The 26398-nt window shown below is 39.6% G+C and overlaps 1 protein-coding gene across 1 annotated transcript; it reads left to right on the plus strand.

The window, feature by feature from the left end:
- Nucleotides 1–52: 52 nt before the first annotated feature.
- LOC124604413 (holocytochrome c-type synthase-like) lies at nucleotides 53–19936 on the plus strand. Its single transcript, XM_047136476.1, has 6 exons — nucleotides 53–201; nucleotides 317–490; nucleotides 572–637; nucleotides 9443–9565; nucleotides 15774–16006; nucleotides 18677–19936. The coding sequence occupies exons 2-6, from the start codon at nucleotides 332–334 to the stop codon at nucleotides 18921–18923; spliced, it is 828 nt and encodes a 275-aa protein (XP_046992432.1). The 5' UTR covers nucleotides 53–201; nucleotides 317–331; the 3' UTR covers nucleotides 18924–19936.
- The last annotated feature ends 6462 nt before the right edge of the window (nucleotides 19937–26398 follow it).

The raw sequence follows: 26398 nt of genomic DNA on the forward strand, positions 1-26398 counted from the left end.
ACGAAACGTTAACGCAGCCATGCGTTTTACTGGCGCGAGACACTTCCTAGTTACGGCGAGACTATTATTGTATGTCTCTGTGTATGGTAGAGTAATGTCTTTGCGCTGAAGTAAAGTTTCCTTGGTCGTCTGCAGTGGTCTAAGTGTTTCGTTCCGCATTGTTGTTGATTTGTTTCTTAATCAATTTGTTGTAACCTTCAGGTATGCTTTTTAATCCCAAAAAAGCGTGTTTAAGATATTTTACGTAACATTGCTTAGATAGTTTGCTTCATGTTGTAACAATTTCACTTCTCTTATTGAATGTTACACTCTTTAGCCTGTTAATTTGGGAATGGGAAACACTGTAACAGCCGCCCAGGTGGCGGCTTCCCAAATAACTGGGCCATACGACACAAAGGGTTCAGTACAGTCAGATGGTTTCAATAAATCTGCAAGGATGTATGGCAATCCGCCGGCAGGCTGCCCCATGCACAAGGAAGAAGAGGCAAAGGTATGTAGTTCTGCGATGCTACCCTGCGTTAATTATCAGGTAATTTAAAGCTATCACTGAAATGTCGTATGTGGGTTTCAGGCAACAGTATCTGAGTGCCCCGTGAATCATGGCGATTTCGATAACACTGTCAACCCACTCAACATGGTGAGTACACAAAAAGGATAGTGAGGGTCGTGGCATGCAACATTACCATCCCCACGTAGATCATTAAGTACGTCTCAATTTGATATTCTGTGCGCTACAGGTTTCACAAGGAATGTGTTTCAGATTTGTTCCTGCCTTTTTTATTTTATTTTTTTAAATGACTTTTGATTATGTTGCGTCGAATGCCTTAATTTTTTTGTTACATCATTTAACCACTAGCCCTGGTATTATACTTTACGGTCCAAATATTATGTATGATATACCGTTTATTATCTGTTGCGCCAGTCAGTGTGCATTGTGGAAGAATTAGTAGTTATGTTTGCTTTGTCGTGACATACACAGTATGGTATTTACTTTGTCCGTGTTGATCTGTTGTTATTTGTGCTTGCTCGCTCTCCTCTTCCTGATAATTTACTCATTGTCCAGTTCATTTCATTCTGTAATCGTACCACCTGTGGTCTACTTGCTTGGAATGTAGGATATGGTGGAAGTAGGATGACTTTGGAGCGGTTCGGTTTCTTCCTGCTTCTTGCTCTTATTTGGGTAGGAAGCAATACAGCATGCTGTAGCAATGTAGCAAGGTATGGATTGTGATTGCTGCATTGGTTACACTGCTCTGCCTACCCTGTAAATATGATGCGAGTCTTTTTTTCCCCCGTGTCTTTCCTTTGCTGGCAGCAGCCTACGCGCTAGATGGCAGTCACATTCTTACACTCCCAGATCCATCAAGTTCCAAGTGGCATTATGTGCATAGTACATGAGTATGCTATGAATTTACATCTGGGGATAAAACTCAATTTCTTGTTTATCATACTCTTAATTTCAGTGTTTTGTGATGATATAATTAATTAATTTCATTTTTGTGCTTGTAATTAATTTTGTATCCCCGCTAGTCTACCAAGTGATAAACTCCTCTGAGGGAACGTAGTAGAACTCATTTTCTGTTACTTAAAGTACTGTGGAGTATCATACACATGTCAGTTGTACCACCATTGTAGTGTTCCAGCAGCTTCTGTTTGCGTGTTGTTTATAGCATATTCAGTAACGTCTGTATTATACTTCCCACTTAAAGATAACTTACCTAGATTATTGTAGTTGGCAAACACCTCATGTAACCTCAGGGCTGTGCAGTCAAAGCTGGTTATATTATAATTAAAATTACTTTGTGAATGACATTTCAGTGAGTTGAGTGCTATGGGCCATCCACCATCCATGATGCCTATTGTGTTGTCTGTTTGATAGATATGTGCATTGCCGTGTGAAGCTCGGCTGGCTGCATGCTTGCAGCACTGCCCCTCATCGCTTTCTCTGCAACCTGTCCGTCACTAAGTAATTGTATTTGGAATATAATACTTTCACTTTAATAATGAAGTATTTGATGCAATTATGTGGTAAAGAAAATCGTCCAATATGAGGAGATGGGAAGGTGCAGCATAGGGGACTAACTCAAGTATTCACAATAAGACTGTCACCTTTCAACTTAACCTAGACATCAGGCTATTTTACAGATAAATCTGTCACAACAACTTGCACTTAAAAAGAAACAATAGTTGTCAGTGACTGTTATCTTTCTGTTTGGGCACTATGAAGTCACAAATTACATCATTGGATTGAGAGAGATGAAGCTGACATCTGGTGTTGGTAGATTCAGTCAACCCATTTTAGGCCGTCTGAATTCCTGTTCGGGTGTTACTACGAGGGTGACTCAGACGAAAATCTTAAACATTTTTTTAAATATTATTTATTGTGCAGTAGTGGTAGAAAGCTGTATCACTTTTCAACGTAATCTCCCCCATGTTCAATGCAAGTCCTCCAGCACTTACAAAGTGCATAAATTCCTTTCAAAAAAAATTCTTTTGGTAGTCTGCGCAACCACTCATGCGCTGCATGGCGTACCTCTTCATCAGAACGGAACTTCTTTCCTCCCATTGCGTCTTTGAGTGGTCCAAACATATGGAAATCACTTGGCGCAAGGTCTGTTGAGTATAGTGGATGAGGAAGACACTCAAAATGCGGGTCTGTGATTGTTGCAACTGTTGTACAGGCAGTGTGGGGCCTTGCATTGCAAAAGGACACCTACTGACAGCAATCCACATTGATTTGATTGCAGGCTGCATATGATTTTTTAGGAGATCTGTGTATGATGCACTGGTGACAGTGGTCCCTCTAGGCATGTAAAGTGGTGTCACCGCCAGACACTACACTTGCTATGTGGTAGCCTTTAAATCGGCCGCGGTCCATTAGTATACATTGGACCCGCGTGTCGCCACTATCGGAGGTTGCAGACCGAGCGCCGCCACACGGCAGGTCTAGAGAGACTTCCTAGCACTCGCCCAAGTTGTACAGCCGACTTTGCTAGCGATGGTTCACTGACAAATTACGCTCTCATTTGCCGAGACGATAGTTAGCATAGCCTTCAGCTACGTCATTTGCTACGACCTAGCAAGGTGCCATGTTGTTACTATTGATATTGTAAATAATGTACAAACAAGAGCTACGTTCAACATTAATGGATTAAAGTTAAGTATTCCACCAGTTACCTCCTTTTTTTTCTGAAGTCTAAATTCCTTGTCCTGTTCCAGACCTCACGCCAGCCTGCGTGAGCTTAAACGCGTGCCTTTCGGCTTCCTCTATTAATATAGGTTGGCTCTCCTGCCAGCCCACAACATATAATGCTTCAAAATGACACCTTTTTTTGGCCTGAAAGAGAGTTAGCATAACCTTCCCTGCTGATGATTCTGTTCGAAACTTCTTTGGTTTTGGTGATGTGGAATGGTGCCATTCCTTGCTCGCTATCTTTGTTTCTGGTTGGTGGAAGTGAACCCAGATTTCGTCCGCAGTAACGATTCTTGCAAGGAAGCCATCACCTTCTTGTTCGAAGTGCCGGAGAAGTTCTTCAAAAGCATTAACACGTTCTCTCATCTTGCAGACTTTGTGGAACTGGAGCACATCATGCACAATGGGGTGTGCTCACCCGTGAGTAATCTGTAAACATGCTCCAATGTCATTCAGTGTCACTCAGCAGTTTTCCTGCAATGTTCTGTGGAGTCACAACTCATTGTGCCTGACCTGGACGAGGAACATCTTCCACTGAAGTCACACCATTTGCGAAATTCCTACTCCATTCGTAGACTTGCTGCTGTGACAAACATGCATCACGGTACTGAACCTTCATTCGTCGATGAATTTCAATAGGTTTCACACCTTCACTATGCAAAAAACGAATAACAGAATGCTGTTCTTCCCTGGTGCAAGTTGCAAATGGGGCAGCCATCTTTATACTGATACTGCGACAGTGTGTGTGCATTTGCACTATGCTGCCACATACAGGCCATTCTGCAAGCTGTGTAGCACTCTCGCCGTGGAAGCCTATGCAATTATGAGTTATCAGTTGGTTTTAATATTCTGACCCCGTACCAAAAAGAAGCTACACAGATCTTTAAGTCAGACTTGCAGTGTTAGGAGTTTTACTGCTAATGTTTTCTGACACCATATCATACTGTCTGAGAAAAAAAAAGACCATTGTAAATACAGTATGATGCGATTATTGTGTGGTAAATGTGCAACATTTGTGATCTGAAATTGAGATCTTTTTTTCCACTGTTGATTAGGGATGCCACCTATCAAGAAACCCTGGGCTAGACTTCAACTTCTTGATGATAGGGAATGGAGAAAATGCTGATAGCTTACTGCAAATATGATAATATAATGAATTTGTTGTACCTATAATTTCTAAACATGTCAAAATTTATTTGTAATGCTGCATTAACACAAGAATAAAAAATAAAGTTGTCTTCTTTTCATTCTTATTTGTAATGTGTGAATTTGCCATTTAAACACAAAATTAATTTCTAAGTGAACATTTACAAGCAATATAATAAGTTAAATTCAAAGTTCAGATAAAAGAGGGAGATAAAAAAATCTCAAAGAAAATGACCAACAGTAACATCATCACTGTATTTTTCAGTGCATATTTGATGTTGCTCTTTGCTGCTTTCAGCCGTCCATCACTTTTACTTGAAGTTTTATTTTCTCTAAGGCCATGACACCCGTCATACTGAGGATATGAGTTATTGATAAGAAATGAAAATACCTGCGATATAAGACTAATCAGTTGGGAGTGGGAGACGCCAATTGTGGTTTGCTGCTTCGAGAAATGTACCCTAATCTGGCCTCCTGCTCTACTTTTAACAAGTCCAGCATATTCATTCCGAAAATGGCAGAGTCCATTGAATAACTGATACTCATCCAGGCTGACATTCAGTTTGTTGGTAACCTGGAAAACATAATGCCATTACAGATGAAAATCTTGTTCTTTAAGTGAAAAACGTGTATGCAGACTCAACATATTGTTCTCAGAAAAGTAACTTTGGGAAAATTAATCAATACAGTGTGACAAGAAAGATTGTGCATCATTTTCAAAACTCGGCCTCTGTGATTTTGATAGTTCTTCCAGAATTTCATAAACTTCCTTTCCCAAGAATTTATTTTGTTTCCTTCTCTGTAGTTTGCTCTTACGGTCCATTATTATTCTGTCCAGCTCAACAGAAGTAACTGAGTTGTTTTCTGATTCAAGTTTCAGGTAGGGGCAAAATGTGCTGCAGAAAACTTAGATAGCTTTCAGGAAGTGAATGTTCAGTATCTTCAGCATCATGCTCCCCATATGATGTCACAAACTGCCAAATCAATCTTGAACAATCTTCCTCACCCTTTGAATAAAATATGACTTTATAGCATGCCAGCAGTAAACAATTCTGTCAACTGCAGGAAGAAGCAAGTGCCATATTGCAAGGACATGCTGTACTGTTTCCTTAAACCGTATCTCTACAAACTGTGAAAATTCTGTGACTGAACATTTGATGCAGAGAAACCAGATCCCTTGTAGATTTTGAGAACTATTCCCTCTGCACTAGAATGAAATTTTTATGACCATGTGTTGCAGTATTATGGCAGTTGCAGTTTGCTCTCAAAATGGATAGATTTTCTTTTTTCTGTTAGACAAGAACCAAATTGGTTTTGCTGTAGTTCATTGGAACATTGTCAGCACTGTATGCACTTACTGGATTCAGATGAAAGCCTTTAGATACTGTAACATTCTTTATTGCATGCAAAATGTCTTTGTCGGTATTTTGGAGTCTTCATAGAAACATGGCAGTCTCTGAATAAGGAAAAAAATTGGTATCCTCAGTTCCTAGCATCCGAAGACCTCGTATGACTACATCTTGACTGTAAAGGCCAAGTACATTTATCCATTGCCTTAGTTATTTCACATGAAATTTTAGATGCACTACTATTCTCTGGAAACTAGGCATGACACAATTTCATTTGGCAGCGCAATGACTTGTAACTAAAACCATGTTTTACAATTGATAAACAAATGCAACTTTTGCATATATCATGGCATCTTCTTCAGGCATATGTTTCTTCCCAACAAATTTTGCAGTTGTTTTATTTTTACAATACTGCTGTTTTGCCAGAATGTGTTTTTGCATCATCTGATGATCCAGAAAGAAAGGAGACCTTATAAGTAAGGTTAATTTTCAGAGACTCCACCAGATTTTGCTGGTCAAATTAACAATCTACCTTAGTCAAATGTCTCAACAGAACAGCCTTAACATACTAGGTGCTAGAGTACACTCAAACTGAATTTACAGAAAAAATGCTTTGTTTGCATAGACCAATACACACTACCATGTAATACAGAGCAGGAAGATCAGTTTGACCTCCTTTAACCATTTGGATATTGTAATATTTTACACAGTAATTGTCTCAGCCATTTTTATGAAGTACTCAGCCAGTCACATTATCAACATCATTTATCACCTAGATGAAAAATCAACAGTGCACTACTGGCTAAACTTCACAATGGGCTGTCCGTGCACTGCTCGTTTGCATATGGAGCGGATGTTGGAAATGCCTGTGCTTGTCAGGCTGGTGGCACTCAGTTACAGGATAATATATAGTAGCCAATGATGAGCTGTACAAGGCGAGCTACTCACATTATTTCTTTACCTACTGCTTTGGCCACATATTACCATTTCTGATATGCAGGACGTTCAATTTATTTCATGACTGCATGCCATAGGCTATGTTTGCCGTCCACTAGAGCCACACAGGCAAGTCAGATGGGTCCCATGTCTCCCTAATGAGGCAGCACTACGTGCCTGTTTGGCCAGTGTTATTCCAATGGTGAAACAGACATCATGAATAAAACAGTAAAGTCTGCGAATGCAACACTGGCAAGGCCAAGTTACTCCATTCCACAACAAATGTCTATGTTTCGTATGTGCTCGCAGAGTCCACTCATATTGTCCAGAGATTGTTCAAGTAGAAGTTTCCAGGTATTTAGTCATGATGCTTTCCCCAAATTAGTGAACAAAATTTCGTGAAACAGTAAGTGTACATGACAAAAAGCATAAATGAGGACATACAGTGCTCACAGAAGCTCATGTCAGACACATTGCACCATGCATGGAAAATTCTTGTAAAAAGTCTCAGACATCTTTCACAGTGAATGCAAATTTCTTGCACCTCTCTACAAAGTGTCTAAGTTAATTGGGCAAAGTAACAGTGGAGCAAGAACTTAAGCCTAGTGATAGTGCATACAGGGTTATGTTTGCTATTGTTTTTTGAAAGAAGTGCATGGTGGTGAACTGGATCCTCATTCTATTTTCAGAAGATGCTTGGTTCTGTTTTCATAGGTATGTTAATCCTCAAAACTGTCAACACTGAAGCCGTGGGACATGGCCTCTGATCCGTTAGTCAATGGAGTGCTCGTTGCCCACCATCTACTGTGCCGTGCATGTGCTCAGCTGATAAATGGAACACTATGTGTATCTGTATAAAGATTCCTTCTGGGTATTTCTGTAGTTAATGTGTACATGACTTTTATGATTTTGATTTGAAACTAGCGAACCTGGGAATGCTTCACAATTGCTAAATATGTGTGGGTATTAAATATACATAATAAACTCCCTCTGCCCCCCGTGCTATTGAATTTCTTCAAACTACCATCAATCAATTCGATTTTCTGAGTCAGTGCCAGTATCATAAGCACATTTATTACTGTGAGGAAGTTTTTTCAAAACAACTGTAGTTAAGGCAGTTTTGCAAAGTTATTTTCTCTTCCATTTTGTAAAGCAGCAAACCATTTCCATAGAAAGAATAGTTAGAGATTGAACTTTGCAAATTTATTTGAAATCTTGTGGTATATCATCAAAGAATGTTGTTAAAAATGTCAAATTAAGGACCATTCAGCCACTCCGGGATCAGAAAGAGCTGGTAGTTGAGAGGGGTCAGGTCTAGTTAATAGGGGGATAAGTGTGTCAAATTGGAAATTCAGGGCAAACACAACTGGGGATGTGTGTGAAGGTGCGTTGTCTTACAATTAAAGGATCATTTGGTCAACTTACCATTGTTTTTCATCATAATTGCTGGCAGAGGCGGCTAGTGTAGTGTTGTCTAGTTATACCGCATTCCTGAGGTAGGTGGTCTGCTTTTTGATATGGTCTTCTTCCTAGAAAGTGGACATTCTGAATTTTTCGTCCTGTTTATGGTTACAGAACTTGTGGGACCAACTATAGTGCCATTCCTTTGACTGATCATCAGCTTTTTGATCAAAATGTGGAGTCAGAAGTCACCCTCTGTCACTAACCTAGCAAAAAAAACCTTTGTAACATTGAAACGCTCCCAAATATCTCCAAGTGTCATAGGTTGTGGCTTATTCGGTTTGCTGTTCAAACATTTTGGCATCTGCTTCACAGAAAGCTTTCTAATGTCTAGACCATTGGTAATAGTGAAACTAGTATGCTCCCAGGAGGTATCTAGTATGTCATCTTCCTTTTGGTGGTTATTCACGGGTCCTCAAAACTCATCAGTCTTGAAATGAGACACTCAGTTTTTGCCAGTGCTGTTGGAAGAACACTTCTGTCCAAGTGTTTCTTGGAGAAACAAAAACTTTGACACCCTGTAACTACATAGATATGATGCTTAAGTTTATGGCATCTCATGTTCTACTTGAGATAAGATGTAGTTATGAGAATAAGGGAGATGTGATATTTGTGCAGTTACACTTAATAAGACATCAATGTTTCATATCATACCAAATTCAATTTTGGTTCCAAGTGGAAGGGGACAAAGCCAGAGACTTTTCATTGTGTGCGCTGTCCCTTTCATAATTTGATATTAGTCTTGTTGGATATAATACGATCATTCATTCATCATGTTTTCTCGATCCCATGTACAAGGAGAACCTTCAGGAATGTGAAACAAATAACGGTATTTGACTTCTTTTGACATGTGCTGCAGAATACAAGCACTGGTATGGGGAAAGACAGAGGGTTAACAGTATAGATTATGTATTCAGTATGTGACAGACATCTGTCTGGTTGTTAGTGCTTCTTGTTCTCATCTTAGTGAATTCTGTTTGTAAATTTCAATGTAGATATTTTGGACTGTTTGTTGTTTTTTGAGATCTTAACTCCCGTTTAAAAAATCTTTCTAGTATAGTCTTTAATAAATTATTGGTTGCTTGTCCCATCAGAACGTCTCTTACTTATAAATCTGTTCAGAAGGGAAACATGCTGTATAAATTTAGGTTTCCATGTTATTCTTTGTATTAGTGAATAAAAAATGTTGTATTTTATAAAAAGTTGAGAAATGCAATGTGGGTCAACATATTGAGGCTAAACACACAGTAGAATATTACTGAATGTCTAAGCACATTAGAGTGTGTTTGTTCACAGCATATATAAATTGTTAAAACAGTTAAATAATACTGTCCACCTGGCTTTTTAATATTTTCAGATGCCCGCACCAAATCAGCATCCAGCACCAGATCAGCCATTCCCGCTTTCAACACAGAGGCAGACTTCATCTATACCTAAAGCAGGCTCTGAAAATGAATATTGGGTCTATCCATCAGCCCAGGTATTTGCTCCCTATTCCTCTTAAGGTACTCTATATAATTACAGTGAAACCCCCTTTTAACAAATCTCTGAGGATCCAAAAATTTCCCCCTTAAATAGGCGTTTAGCCAGAATGTAAATTAGAACTTCTTAGGTGATGTAAATGTTATTATCCACGAGCTCTCATGTATTGGAAACTAGACTGTAGCTTAGCATGGACTCAGTGGATTTCCACATTTAAATTGCCATGTAAAGTCATCAGTTTTTAGTAGAGTAACAACAATATTATGAAAAGGATAGATTGCTACTCACACATAGAGAATGTGTTGAGCTGCAGACAAGCAGAATTAGACTGCTAAACATTTAAGCTTTCAGACAAAAGGTCATTCTTCCAAAATAACATGCGCATTCTCACTCACTCACTCACACACACACACACACACACACACACACACACACACAAATGGCTACTGTCTCTGGCCGCTGGGAGCTGACAGTGAACCATGCCTGTGACTACTGAGATCTGTAGCTATCTGGGATGGATGGTGGGGGCAAGGAGAAGGCTTGGGATGAGGAATGGGAGAGGTAGCAGATAAGGAGTGGGAGATGATTTGCTGCTTGTGGGAGCCTGCAGGGACACCGTGGAGAAGGGGCTGCCAGATGCAGAGTAGGGAGGCTGTTTATGGAAGGGAAGGGGGAGGAGTGAAGGGAGACATGTAGGGGGAAAAATGTAGGTTTGTTGGTGGACTATTTAATGCTGGAAAAGAAGCAGGGAACGGAATAGGTAGGGAGAGGACAGAAGCTAGCGAAGATTGAGGCCAGGGAGACTATGAGAGAAAAAAGAATGTTGTTGGCTAAGTTCCCATCAGTGCAATTCCGGAAAGTCAGTGTTTTTAAGAAGGATCCAGATGGCACAGACTATGAAGCAGTCATTGAAGTGAAGCACATCATGTTGTGCAGTATGTTCAGCAACTGGGTGGTCTAGCTGTGGCCGTTCATGCAGACAAACAGCTTGTTAAATGTCATACTCACATAGAAAGCAGCACTGTGGTTGCAGCTTAGTTTGTAGATCACATGACAGCTTTCACAGATAGCCCTACCTTTGATAGGATAGGAGATGTCTTTCACAGGAATGGAGTAGCTGATAGGATGTGTGGGACAGTAGTGGGTAGGATATTCCTTTCAGTGTTCGACAAGAGGTAAAAAAAGTCCTGGCAGAGAATGTGATTCAGTTGCTCCAGTCATAGGTGGTACTGGGTCACTAGAGGCATTCTCCTTTGTTGCTGGACAGTGGTTATTTGGTAGGTAGCTGGAGAGACAAGGCAAGGGAGATCTTTTTTCTGGAAAAGGTTGAGAGGGTAATTTCGGTCTGTGAAGGCCTCATTGAGACTCCTAGTACATCATTGTAGACCAGATGAGTACACATGACTAGGCTATGTGGAAGGGATTCGTTAGTATGGAAGCTATTGAGGTGGAGGTATTGGTGATTGTAGGTGTGATATGGAAGGAGGTAACTTTCCTTGAGGTGATGGGGGTCAACATTGGAGGTGGCTTGTTGGTCTGAGGAGGACCATATTAAATGAATGGGAGAGAAGGTGTTGAGGGTCTGGAGGAATGTGGATAGGATGTCCTCACACTCGGTCCAGGTCATGAAGATGTCATTATTGAAACTGTATCAGGGGATGGGATTGTTCATGGCTAGGCAGGATTCCTGTAGATGTGCATGAATAGGTAGGTATAGGAAAGTACCATGTGGTTGCCCATTGGTGTTCCACGGATTTGTTTGTCGGTGATGCCTTCAAAAGGAGAAATAATTGTGCGTGAGGATATAGTTGGTCATGGTGACAAGGAAGGTGGTAGGTTTGGAGTCAGTTCAGTGTTGATAAAGGTAAAGTTCAGTAGTGGCAAGGCCATGGACATTCGGAATGTGAGAGATAGCATCAACAGTGACAAGCAGAGTGCTAGGTAGTAAAGGAAGAGCAACTGTGGAAAGTTGTTGAAGGAAACAGTTGGTGTCTTATATAGAAGGGTAGGTTATGGGTAATAGGCTGAAGGCATTTATCCATGTCAGCAGAGATTCTCTCAGTGGCCACACAATAAACAGCCACAATAAAGCATCCTTCAGGAAACATGTAGAAGTTGGAGTGTGGGGAATGGTTGGGCTGGGAATGAGAGTGAGGGGAGAGGAAAGAGATTAGATTAGATTTGATTCAGTTTTTGTTCCATAGACCCCCCCTCACACACAAATAAAAAGATGATTCTCGTGGGTGTGGAACATATCAGATAGTATAACATTAAAACATAAAGCATTTGGATATAATATTTAATACCCTGATCATTTGTCAGGAGATTGTTGAAATAGGTGAACACAATGCGGTAAACTGGAACAGCTAATATTTACAGAATTAACACGCTGTCAGAATCAAACATTGTTATGCACTATTAATAAATTTATCATACACAAAATATCTAATGTTGACCGTAGTGACAAAGTATTGTGAAAACTGAAATCTAACAGACATTTTTACTTAAGTTGGCTTGACAGTCTCTGTTAAGATATTCATCTGTAGAGTAGGAGTAGTTTGCACTGTGCTTAATCTGAAACCTAGTTTTTAATGGTTGCTAGCAATTTATTGAAATTGTGTGTACTGAATATTAGACCCCTTTTCGGACCAAGGTAAGTGATTTTATGTCTTCATGTAGATTGTGCATTTTCAGCTTCTCGCGGCGTAATGAATAATCCATTAAATTTCGGGCACGCAGCTGTGCAAATAAAATTTTCTCCGCTGATATTTTGGCCGCGTATCGTCCTGCCATCCTCAGAGTGAGTCACAAGACTGATGAGAAGATGCCAAGCGTGGCCTTATATGCTCCACCGCGGCGGTACTGCGCATGCGGGTCACAGGTGGTGGTCGGCGGCATAGAGATACGCTTACACATGCGCTGCCTGTGGCGAAGGCGTACAAACATTCGTTTCTCTTATCGATGTATGATTGTCGGCGGTAACATGACGACGACTTCTCTGCAGTTTAATTACTCCAAGAGCCGGATTCCATGCTTTGTCCAAATTAAAATCATTATCTCTATTTATTAGATTGTCAGCTAATCTAATTTCTATAGCTTCCTTGAAGACAGAATTCCAAAAGGAAGGGGTGGATGTTAAAATCTTCACATCACTGTGATCAATGGAATGCCCTGTATCAATACAATGTTCAGCCACAGCTGACTGGTCTGGCTGTGATAAGTGTGTGTATCTTCGATGCACCACACACCTCTCATGAACGGTGCGTGTAGTTTTACCTATGTATGACATCTCACAATTTCCGCAAGGAATCTGATACACACCCACTTTACGGAGCTGTGAATCGTCCTTCACAGAGCCGAGTAAAGCTGCAATCTTCGTGGGGGGCCAGAAGATCACCTTAACACAGCGTTTCTCAAGAATACGGCCTATCTTCGAGGAAAGAGCACCCACATTGGGCAAAAACGCACTAGATCTGAAGGAATTACTATCTTCTTCCCCATCACATATTTGATTGTAACTTACAGACCAGAGTTGTGCAGAGTTGATGGTTATGCTTTTGTTAGTACAGTGACCAGGTAGCTACAGTTTCCTTTTGTTCTACTACAGATATGTGATTATTGAATTTAATTTATGCTGTGAATTTCAGAACTCATTGAATATTTTGAAGTATCTCATCCTCAGCTTTGAAAGCTAAACAACATTACTGCATGAACCAGCTAGACAAACACACCGAAGAATGTTATTGAGTGAATTTACTGCATTTAATCCTGATATTCAGGGCACTGTAGCAGATAAGATGCGATCATATGACAAAGTTCCTCAGCTATTGGATCCCTGCACCCAGCAAAGTATGCAGGATTCCCTTCTCTGCATGTAAAGGCATTGGATTTACATGCCACCCAACTGTCTCTTAGGCAGTTTAATAATTGAACTTCATGTTGCTGCCGTTAGGAAGACCACTAAATGGAATACTGTAACAAACAGTGGAAAGCCCAGGTTGAAATATCAACGGTTATGAAAAGGATAGATTGCCACTCGTCATAAAGCTGGCATGTCAAGACTGTTATTGAGCTCTCCACCAAATCCTCCTCCAGAAATGAAAGAAAAACACACATGTTCACATCAGCAGGCATATGTGCCCCCCCCCCCCCCCCCCCCCCCCCCCCCCCGCCATATACACGCTCACACACACACGACACTGCTACATCTGGCAACTCTGGGCAGACTGCAGCTGTTGCGTTAAATGAGAGCAGCAATTTAGAGTGGGGCAGGGAAGGGGAAAAGATAGCAGGGTAGCACGATATGGGTTGGTGGAGAGAAGAGTGCTGTCTGGCAGAGCATGCAGGGACTATAAAGCAGCAGGTCAAAGCTGCCAGATGTAGTATCGGAAGGTTGTGGGGGGAGGAGGCAAATGCGGAGTGGAAAAAGAGAGGAAGAGGAGCAGAGAGGGTGGTATGTTCACAGAGAGCAGTGCACAATGAGGGTGAGTGGACGTGGATTGGGAGGATATAGTAGGACAGAGGATGGAGAAGCTGTTGAGTGGATGGTGTGGGGACAGAAGATTATTGTAAGTTTAGGCCAGGATAATTTCAGGACTGGAGAATGTGTTGTCAGGATGAGCCTAATCTCCAAAGTTTAGAAAAGCTGATGGTGGAAGGGAGGATCCAGATGGTCCAGGTTATGAAGCAGCCATTGTAGCCTAGCATGGTATGTTCAACTGCATGCTGTGCCACAAGGCTTGTCCACTTTGCTCTTGGCTACAGTTTGACGATGGCCATTCTTCCTTGTGAACATTTGTTTAGTAGTGATAGTTTTATAAAAGGCTGTGCAATGATTGCAGCCGAGCTGGTATATGACATGTCTGCTTTCACAGGAGGCCCGGCCCGGAAGGGCTAGGATAAGCTTGTGACAGGACTGGTATAGGAAGTGCTTGGTGGGTGGATTGGACAGGTCTTGCCCCTGGGTCTTCCACAGGGAGGTTGGGTCGGTGATGGAGTACAGCTTTTGGGGAAGGGGGGGGGGGGGGAGAATCTTGGGTAATATGTCTCATTTCAGCATGTGATGATAGATTATCAAAGCCCCGATTAACCACCACCACCACCAGCTTTTCTGAACTGCACAGATATGAGTTATCCGTACAACAGATTCTACGCTCATGAAAATCTTGGCCTCAACCTGCGATCACCTACTGTCCCCATACTCAGCAGTTTCTGCCTGCTCCATTCTATCACATCTTTCCGATTCACGTCTCATCACACTTATTGTGCGCAGCTCTCTCTGCTCCTCCTCCTCTCCTTTCCCATTCCCCATTCTGGTCCTCCCCACAGCCTCTTGATACTGTGCCTGGCGGCTTTGTCATGCCACTTTCTAGTTCTTGCATATTCCATCAGACAACACTTACTCTGCTATCCCTCCCCTTCCCTGCACCACCCCAGACTGCTGCTCTCTTTCAGCACTTAGTCTGCCCAGTGTGGCCGGTGATAGTGAGTGAGTGAGTGTGTGCGCGTGCGTGTGTGTGTGTGTGTGTGTGTGTGTGTGTGTGTGTTTTGTGTCAGCTTGTGTGAATTCCTTTCTTTCCTTTCTTTTTCGAATAAGCTATGGCTGGAAATTTTGTGTGAAACAGTCTTTTTGTTGTGCCTGTCAGCAACTGAATGTGTCATCTTTATAGTGAAAAGCAATGTATTTATAGTGAGAAGTAATGTATCATTTTCATAGTTTTTGAATATTGTAACAAGATATGCTGTTTCACCTAATCCACTAGTGAATAAGATGTCCTGTAACAGAGGGAGGAAGAAAATATGGTGGTGCAGCTAATTACTATGTGGCCACTAAAACTCACAGCTCCATATCATGATGTACCTATAGATTCCTTCTCCAGTGCGAGGGCCTGTTGTTACAAATTGTCCATGGTAACTTGATGATATTACTGGTGTTTCCTGAAATGGAGCAAATGAGCACTAGTTGAAAGATATCCATTTGTCTCAGAGTGCTGCCATCACTAAGCTGCAGACATATTTTCTTCATTTTTTAAAATATGAATTTTATACGCACTCCAGCATCAATCAGTTGTTGCTTTAATGTAACTTTTCGTAGCTGGATTTTAAGTTTTAACTTGGTATGAATAATTGGATACCGTTGACAAAACTGTTATTCTGGTTGAATTTGTGTCTTATATGTTAATGGAGGAATGTACCTTGCTTTACAGATGTTTTGGAATGCTATGCTGCGCAAAGGATGGCGATGGAGAGAAGAGGATATCTCGGAGAAAGATATGAATGATATTATTCGTATCCACAATGCCAATAATGAACATGCTTGGCTGGAAGTTTTGAAGTGGGAAGCTCTGCATGCTCATGAATGTGGTAAACCAAAGTTAAAGAGCTTTGGTGGACGAGCCAAAGATTACTCTCCACGTGCTCGTATACGAAGCTGGCTTGGGTAATAATTTTTTTAAACATGTCTTATGTTAACTGTGTACATAATTAATAATAAGCACAATGTAGATGGTCAATATTACTGTCGGAAAACATTGCACAATATTGCTGTAGTTCTCTGTAGACTCATCAATAAAAATATGCAATATTTAGTCTGGTTCAAAATAGTGGGTATTGAGATGTTGCCAAAATTGAACAAAGCTCCAGGACCCAATCGAATTCCTACCAGATTCTGTACCGTATTTGTGGATGTCACTTCCTGTTCTAACTATAATATACTGCAGATCCATTGCACAAAAAACGGTCACAACTAAGTGAAGAGTTGTAGAAGTGCTCCACAAAACTACCATCAAAGTTCCTCGACATCCATTTTCTTGCAGAATTTCATAACATATTCTGATCGCAAATGTAGTGAGGTCTCTTGAAGACAGTGATGTCCTTCATGCAATAGCATGAATTTAGAAAACATCGACCAGCCAATTTTCACCTTTCTCATAACATCCTGAAAGCCATCGATCCGATAGAGCAGCCAGTTAGATGCAGTATTTCTTGAATTCCAAAAAGAATTTGACCCACACTTACATTTACTATTGAAAGTACAATTGTATAGGGCATCAAGCAAAATTTGTGACTGGTTTGGAGATTTCTTGGTAAGGAGGATGCAGCATGCATTATGGGATGGAGGAAGTAACTTCAGGTGCACACAAGGGAAGTGTTTTGGAACCCTTACTGTTCATGTCATAAAGTAATGACCTTGAAGACAATGTTAATAGTAACCTTGGACTTCCTCCAGGTGATGTGTCATCTGTAACGAAGTACTGTCTGAAAAAGACTGCACAAGTTTTCAGTCAGGTCTTAATTTCAAAGTGATGCAAAGATGGACAATTTGCTTGAGATGTTCAGAAATGCAAAATAGTGCACTTCACAAAACTAAAAAGCATTTCAACCTCCTTAGGGCTGAATGTTGAAAAATTTTGAAACATGTAATTTTTTTTTTTTGTAACTGAGAAGTCAAATACCAGCTTTCATAGATGTGATACTTCAGTGGTTCTTTATTATTCATTTACTTTCAGAATAATTTTCTCTTACTTTTTCATCCCCATTCAAAAATGCTGAAACACTTGTCTCTATTTCTGACCAAGAAACCAAATACCAGTTTTCGTAGGTACAGCTTCAAAATTACCTAAATTGCATTAATTTTCAAAATATCTTCAGCTCCTGTTTCAACACCTTGAGGGTGAATTTCCAAAAATCCCTCCTTAAATGATGGCTACAGCATAAGATCAATGTCATCTGCAAATTTCAAGTTCCTATCCTTAGTGGTTTGGGCTGAATGATGGTGAGTCAGAGAGTGAGTGAGAGTTAGTTAGTTAGTCAGGACATTGCCTATTATATATAAGAGATTAGCCACTTGCTGTTGCACTGTAACTAAGGTTGCGTGACATATTTCCTCGTGGCAGCAGCCATGCCACTTTGGCATGTCACAGGATTCAGTGCAATAGAATGCTGAAATAAATTTACAAAAATCAATTTTAATTGGAAAGGACTTCGTAGATTAGGTCAGAACACTACTAAATGATAAGAATTTAAAAATCACTTTTATGTTTCCCTAGACATATGTTTACCGATTATAACAGAGCAATCATATTAGCGATCTATCTAGTTACATTCTTAATATGAATTACAATACTGACCTATATTTTGGAAAGAACAGAAGATAAATTCTATTTATGTCTACCACTTTCACTACCAAACAAAATATATTAACATAGATAAGACATGTACTGCTATCAAATGACAGCTTTTCAAAACTAGTATGTCCCCAGGCTCATCGAAATACTGTGCCTAACTGATAGTAATTGCGGTTCTTGTTTCTATTACATTGCTATTACAAAAGCCAGCTACTTCTGTGGCAGAAACACTAGGCTACATCTTTTGTCAAACATGTGAACTTCCCCAAGACAGACTAGTGAAAGAAATGAGGATGGTTTTTCATGCAGTAGTGTCAGTAAATTCTTCTTGACTTAATGTTGCCAGTTCCTTTCTATTTTCCAGTGATGTGTTGGCTCCTTTGTGATGCTTGTGCTATGCTCAAATGTAGCCAGTGTGTACCAGATGCCGCTTCGATTGTCCAGATTCCCTGGTCCACTTGCTGTCATATATGCGCTCTTGTGCTTCTGCTGTGTGCCATTTTTTCTCAATTACTTTTTGTGAAACATAAGAAATTAAACTCTTTTTACTACACTATGGTATTACAAAGACATCCAAATTTTAAGCTGAAAAAATAACAAATATACTCATTTTTACAGTACAAATTATTATTTTGTAGCGTGATAGATCAGTGTGAAGCCTTGTGACTGATGCTCCCAAAATAGGATGTTACTAGGCTTCCATTAGAAACAGAACAAATACAACTGCATTTGGTGTGAAGGGCTGCTTGTTAAATTTTCATAGCGGTATGACAGAGCCATTAAAACAGAAAAAAGCCGCCTGCCGCCTAGCAATTTTAAAGAACGACCCTTTATTCTTTGGCCATTACAATTTGACACCCCACTGAAGAAAATAGTTTCAATATGAATAAGGAGTCCACACAGCCCATTATAGATTTCATTTATTTTTATTTCATTGCATTCCCTTTTCAGTTTATTTATTCCATGTGCTCTCTTTGTTTTAGGTATGAGCTTCCTTTTGACCGACATGACTGGATTGTTGATCGCTGTGGAAAAGAAGTCCGATATGTTATAGATTATTATGATGGTGGGTCTGTCAATCCAAAGGATTATACATTTGCTCTCCTTGATGTCCGTCCTGCAATGGACTCGTGGGAGAACATCTGGGATCGTATGAGGGTGGCGTACTGGCGATGGATGTATAGCAGTGAAGAAACTGTCACTGAAGGGGCATCCAAAGTTGGAAACTGATGTTAGTTAAAGAGCGTTCAGTGATTTAGTATAAACTGTCTGTACACTTGTACTTACTAACTGTTCATCAGTTTTGTGTGTTTGAACAGCACTCAACTGGCATCATAGGTATTTTGCCACTGGCAGACACGAGCAGTATTCGTTGTGGATTAATATTTTGCAGTTATGGGTCACACATTTTTGTGATTTATTCTTTAATGTAACAATGAATCTTTTTACAGTAAATTCATTAGTTGACAATTTTATGTAAAATGATGGTTTTTTATCAACATTATTTATTCTACTGGATCCACTTGATGCTGTTGTCATTGTTTAAAATAAATTGTTCTAAATGGATTATGATAACACAGCTAAAATAACTGAACAGAACTGCATAATGTTACGAACATATTGCAGTGAGAATCTCCATGACTCTTAGGACTCAGTTAACTAATAAGGTAACTGAAAAGGAGACAAAAAGAACTTTAGCAAAATACATACTATAAACTAGGTGTTTGTTTGATTGAATGTACGTCACGAGAGAGAGAGAGGAGAGAGATTAATGTTTATCAAAGAATTATAATGACTTTATTCATGTAGGTGATAAAGTTTTTATTTCATTCTTCTCAGTTTTAAAATAAACATGTTTGTTTTCATGTTAAAATTTTGCAACACATGAATTTTTAGATTTATATAGAGTTTGATGTTGTTTCTGGCAAATGGAATTAAATTGTGGTATTGTAAGAAAATGACTGTGGTTACAGTTAAATATAACATGCAAGTGTATTCTCTAAATCATAAATGCTGTTAATTATGATGTTCTGTCACTTCTGTGAATGGATACATTGTTATTTAAGCAACAGCTTGAGTAACACTTTGTTGGTTCTCTTTTGTGTGACCCCCTTACAGGTCAGTCATAAATGATTCTGTGGTGTCTGCACCTGGTTTACAAGCCATCTCAATTACTCCATTTCTAGTCTTGTACAATTATAATCAGTGGCATAACTTTTCAAATAAAAAGTACAGTTATCATTTGTATGTCTTTCCAATAACTCCTAAGTGCTGCCTTACAAAACAGATTTCCCAATACAAGCACAAAATGCAGTGTTTCCAAATTCCATCAAGACAACTAGATTCATACAAGAGCTTGACTATATAAGAATGATTGAAAAGTTCTCGGCCATGCCCAGAAATTGCAGCACTACACATGTGATCACCCCCACCCCACCCCTATGTTGGTACACATATTAGTCGATGCCACATAAAATTGCAAGACATTCCAGGTAGCAGTTGACTGTAGACAGTTATTTGAATCAGTTGTGGTGCACATGGTGTTGAAAATGGAAAAAAAATTGAGTACCTTGCAGTGATCAGATTCACTGTAAAAGGAGGTTTAATACTGAATGAAATCCATTTGTGATTTGTCAATACGTATCTCAGCTCTTCACCTTCAGTTTCTGCTGTGAAGAAATGGCAGCAGAGTTTAAAACATGGCAGTGAAAGCATCAAAGATGATCCATGAAAAGAACGTCCACAAGTTTAAGCATACCAGAAATCATTGACAAAGTCTATGATATGATTTTGGAAGATTGGCGTATAAAGGTGCGTGAAATTGCGAATTCTCCAAGAATGTGAAAGGAACGTGCTGGTCACATCTTGCACCACGAACTGCACATGAGAAAGCTTTGTGCAAGGTGGGTGTCATGTCTACTCCCTATGGATTACATATGCATTTGTACAACACTTCCCAGAAAGTGTTTGGTGCATTTTAAGAAAAATAAGACTTTCTGCATTGATACATGTCAATGGATGAAACATGGGTTTACCATTACACACCTGAATACAAATAGCAGTCTATGCAGATTCTTCAGCTTCAAAGAAGGCAAGGACTGTGCCATTGACAGGAAAGATCATGGTGTCAGTGTTTTGAGATGCAAAACGAATTTCATTGATTATCTTGAAAAAGGTAAAACCATAATTGGAGAATACTACTCTCAACTTCTAACAAAACTGAATGTGAGCATTTGTGAAAACAAACCTGGCATAAACAAGGAAAACAAAAATATCTATCAGGACAACGCCCTGCCCACAAGTGTCTTGGCAATGGGGAAGTTGAGGAATTGGCACTATGAAGTGCTGGAACATCCACTGTTTTCCCAGAGTCGGCCTCCTTGGACTTCCATCTGTTTTGAAAAACTGAAGAAATTCCTTGCTGTTCAGCACTTTCTGTCCAATAGAGAAGCCATAGTGCCTGTGAATGGGTACTTCTGGGGAAATGCTGGATGAAATGTATTGATATTAAAGGACATTATGTAAAAAAAAAAAAAAAAAAAAAAAAATTCAAAAGCATAGATCATCGTTTTCACTACCAGGACAAGAACTTTACAGACTGCCCCCATATATTGTAGTTACTATCAACTTCATGTAATTGAAAAGTGTAAACTTCAGCATTCATAAGGAAGTATTATGCCAGGGATGTTCCAGAAACTTCTGGAATAGTAGTGCCATGGACAGGGGTTGCATTATTACATATTGCTGTCACTGAGGGTGTGTTAAGCAACTCTTTACAGTGTCTGGCCGTAGTCAATTTTTGTTTGGCGCCTCTCATCATTTTTCCATTAGTGTGTGTAAATGGACAATGTGAAGCTCCTAGACTTTGCATCTTGGTTGAGAAATAGTCACAAAATGTTCAAAACAGCTAACCAAGATACCACTGTGGAGGACAGCTCAATTGCAAGAATTGTTCTCCCTTTGACCCCTATTGCTAGTGATTAATCAGTTTCGTGTTTACAACTCCAAAACCAAGCAACAATCAAGTCAATGTAAGATATTGTAACTGCATGCTTCCCCCTCCCCCACCGACAACCGCCCTCTTCCCCACACATGCACACCTTGCTTGCCTGATGCGCCATATGATTTTGTCTTATTTCTGTGCGTAAATGAGACACGAAAGGACACCCTCAAGTGACAGTAGAGAAAGGAGAGAAGTAAATCTTACCTGCTGAATATTACCAAAACTTAAGGTCTTGTATGATATTCCTAAGTAATTTTTGAGAATTATTATTTCCGTAAACCTTTTGTATCTTTTACTAGATGAAGGAACCTGTTTACAGAAAATAATGAAATTTTGATTACATGTGACTGTCATGGAAGTCAGACTGTAAGGAGAAGTTGTTTTCAGTCTATATTGAAAATAGATTCATCTTGATGCCATTTTTCTTAGAGATGTCTACACACAGAATGATTCGTCAGAAAAAGTAACATGCAACCACTCATTTTCCAAGAATTGTGAACAACACACAAGCACAGTTAAGACTCTGACTGCCACAAAACCGCCAGGAGCGACAGCAGATTCTTGTGCCTGATGCCAAGTGTCCACTGGCAGCCATAGCAGAGCCTCATGCCTGACGGTATGGCATCTTGCATGCAGCAGTCACAATGTTAACATAAGCTAGTTGTAAATGCTTGTGTGTGGGGTGGGGCAAGGCAATGGTAAGATTAATGCAGTTGTTTGATCTATAAGTATGCTGTACAAATCACTATTCATTAGCAGGTGAATGAGTGTCTGTGCAATGTTGAATGATATGCAGGGTATTTAAGATATTGGTCAAAACTAGAAAAAGAAATCCTGCAAATATATTTCCAGAAACAAATATATGTTATGGTAAGAGCCATTTTACTTGTCATGAATGCTCAGTAATCAATGGCATATACTGTATTCCTATTGAAATGTATTTCTCAGTCCTTATTGGCTGCATTTGTCTTTATGCACAGCCATTTGAATGTGGTACTGTCTAGCACTTTGAACTGAGCCCAATGTGGGTTGTGGTCTTCAGTCCGAAGACTGGTTTGATGCAGCTCTCCACACTATTATGTTCTGGGCAAGCCGCCTACTAGTCCCTCCATAGCTACTGCAATCTACATCTAGTTGAATCTCCTTAATAGTACTCGTCCCTTAGTCTCCCTCTACAGTTTTTACTCCCCACACTTTCTCCACTACCAAACTGACAATTCCTTGATCCCTCATGATACAACCTTATCAACTGATCCCTTTTTTAAAGCAAGTTGTGCCATAATTTGTTTCTCCATTTTGATTTAGTACCATCTATGAGTTACGCAATCTACCCATCTCTTCTTCGGCACTCTTCTATTGCAACAAAGTTTCAAATCTTTTATTCCCTTCTCTGAACTATTTATCACACAAATTCCACTTCTATAGAAGACTACACACCAGACCAGGCCCGTCCAAACCACGACCCGAGGGCTGCATGTAACCCAAAGCGTGTATCAAAGTGACTCAAGAAGCGAGCATCTATCATAGGATTGGTAAAAAAAAAAATCCAAAAAACTTTGATGATGTAAAGTTATGACAAATTGAGCATTTTCAATATGAAAATCCTGCTATATGATGCTTATCTCGCATTGGTCCATTCCAGTTTTTTTCTACTCCACTCAGTGGTTGTTGTTAGTGTTAGGTTATTATCCTTTGTGCAGCCCAAAAATACTTTTCTTCCAGTATGGCCCAGGTAAGCTAAAAGGTTGGAAACTTGCTTAAGTCAAATACTTTTAGAACAGAATTATTAACACACACATTTATATTCTATGTTGACAAAATCCTCTTTTCCAGAAACTGTTTTTCATACAATTTCCAATCTGCATTTTATATCCCACTTGCTTCTGCCACAGACAGTTAATTTCTTGTCATAATAGCAACACTCTTCTGCTACTTTGTCTCATTTCCTGATCTCAATTCCTTCAACAGTGCTTGATTTAATTTGGCTGCATTCCATTACCCTTGTTTTACTTTTTTTGGTATTCATCCTGTAATCTCTCTTCAAAATACTATACATTTCATTCCACTGCTCTTTTAAGCCCTTTGCCACTCTGACAGTCATCAGCAAACCACAAAATTTTTACTTCTTCTTCCTGAACTTTGATTCCCTTTCCAAATTTCTCCTTGGTTTCTTAGCTCAGTGGACAGATTGAATAAAATCGGGAGTAGACTACAAACCTGTCCCATACCCTCCCCTGTTACTGCTTCCTTTTTATGTCCTTTGACTCTTACAATTGCAGTCTGGTTTCTATACAAGTTGTAGATAAACTTTCACTCTCTGTATTTTATACCCCCCCCCCCCCATTTCGAGAATTTTTAAGATTGTATCATGAACTACTTTCTCCACATCTACAAATGCTGTAAACATAAGTTTGCTTTTCTTTGGTGTCTGTTCTAAGCTAAGTCTTAGGGTCAGTATCTCTTCACACGTTCCTGCACTTCTGCGGAAACGAAACCTATCTTCCCCCGAAGTCAGCTTCTACCAGTTTTTCCATTACTTCACAAGTAATTCATTTGAGTATTTTACAACACTGTCTTATTAAATATATGGTTTGCTAGCATTCACACCAATCCCCCTTCGGACTGAAATTATTATGTTTTTATTATAGTCTGATGTGTTATTTCACCTGTCTCACTTGTCTTGCAAGCAGAGAGTGTTGTCATTCTACCTCATTTCAAGAATATCAATAATTCTGAGGGAATGTCATCAATTCCAGGTGCCTTGTTTCACCATAGGTGCTTCAGTGCTCTGTCAAATTACTCTTGCAATATCGTGTGTCTTATCTCCTATTCATCTACTTCCATTTCCCTTTCTGTACACTTTCACCAGTTTTGCTGCCCTTCTATCTGTTCCTTCTGCCATTCAGACTTCCTTTCTTTGCGTAGTACTGGCTTACCATCTAAGCTTTCTATGTTCACACAGCAGCTTTTGCCAATTTTTCCCCAATGGTGTTTTTATATTCCTATTGGTGGCAGATACCATTCCACAGCCAATCATGCTTCTACAGCTTCGCATTACTCTACTTGTCATTCCTGCTTTACTACTTTGAAATAACTTTGTCTCTTTTTCAGATGTTTGTATTTCCATTTGTCTACTTTGTTTGCTGTGTTTTAGTAATTTCTATTTGTGAAGTATCTTGTGCCATTGAAGGATTTATACTGGTTCTTGGATTTTTCCCTATGTGATCCTCTGCTATCCTCACTCTTTCATTTCTCAGAACTAACTGTTCTTTTTTAATTGAATTCTATTCTCCTTTTCCAAGTAACTGTTCCCTAATGCTGCCTCTGAAACGCTCAGTGACCTCTTGTTCTTTCAAATTTTCCTTTATTTTTTACGTTTTTGCAGTTTCTTCAGTTTTAACCTGCAGTTCATAACCAATAAATTATGGTTAGTGCTCATATATATCTGGATATGTCTTACAGTTTAAAATATGGTTTCAAAAATCTCTGTTTTATCATTATCTAACTGATCTGAAATATTCTGGTGTCTTTAGGTCTCTTCCACGTATACGTCCTTCTTTCATGCTTCTTAAGAACCAACTGTTAGCAGTAATTAACTTATGCAATGTGTGAAAATCTATGAGCTGGCTTCCCTTTTCATTCTGTCCCCTAGTCCAACTTTTCCTACTATTTTTTCTTCTCTTACTTTCCTACTATCATATTCCAGTCCTTCATCACAATTAAATGTTCGGACTCCCTTAACTATCATCTGAATAATTTCTTTTATCAAACAATGGAATATCCAGGATGGAATGTAACAATATTATGAGAAGGAAAGTTGCTACTCACCACATAGCAGAGATGCTGAATCGCAGATAGCCACAACAGAAAGATTTACACATTTAAAGCTTTTGGCCAATGGTCTTTATCAACAATAGACACACATGTGCACAAAAACACTCACGCAAACCCAACCCACACACATTACCGCAGTCTCAGGCAACTGGCAGTGTGGTTTCAGTTGCCTGAGACTGCAGTTGTTTGTGTGCGACTCAGCGTTTCCGCTAAATGGTGAGTAGCAACTTTCCTTCTCATAATAAAATTTATTTTATCTCGCCTTAGATGCTTTAAGTCTCTTCATCTGGTGAGCTAGTTGTTGGCATACAGACTTGTGCTACTGTGCTGGGTGTTGGTCTTCATCTCTGTCTTCACTACGATAATGTGTTCACAATACTGCTCGTAGTAGCTGCCCCGCATTACTGTGTTGTTCATCATCAGACCAGCTACTGCACTAGTCCTATTTGACATCTGACCTTAAAATATCCAATCTATTTTTAAATTCCATAACGTATGTACATCTACGTAAATACTCAAGCCATGGCATGGTGGAGAGTACTGGGCATCACTATTAGCCATTTCCTTTCCTATTCAACTTGCAAATAGACTGAGGGAAAAAGGACTTATCCACACCCCTCCACATGAGCCCAAATTTCTATTATATTTGTGGTCCTACACAATTAAGAGACCTATAGTTCCATGATATGTCCTGTAAACACCATTTTTGTTTTCCCAGATGATGGTATCCTTTTGATTAGTTAACATCTGGAAATCTGGAACTGGGGCTAGTTAAGCTCCAATATATTTTACCTAAGACAATGCCATCATCGTTAAGCCGTAACGTAGAGCTGCATGCACTAGGGAAACAGGATAACAGTAATGTCTA

The sequence above is a fragment of the Schistocerca americana genome, chromosome 1 (genome assembly GCF_021461395.2).
Source record: "Schistocerca americana isolate TAMUIC-IGC-003095 chromosome 1, iqSchAmer2.1, whole genome shotgun sequence".
In the NCBI taxonomy this organism is placed as follows: Eukaryota; Metazoa; Arthropoda; class Insecta; order Orthoptera; family Acrididae; genus Schistocerca; species Schistocerca americana.

Bases quoted from the DNA above. Each gene is read 5' to 3' on its own strand.
- LOC124604413 (XM_047136476.1), top strand. From the start codon at position 332: ATGGGAAACACTGTAACAGCCGCCCAGGTGGCGGCTTCCCAAATAACT. The intron at 491-571 runs GTATGTAGTTCT...TGTGGGTTTCAG, and splicing joins ACAAGGAAGAAGAGGCAAAG to GCAACAGTATCTGAGTGCCC. The intron at 9,566-15,773 runs GTATTTGCTCCC...CTTGCTTTACAG, and splicing joins GGGTCTATCCATCAGCCCAG to ATGTTTTGGAATGCTATGCT.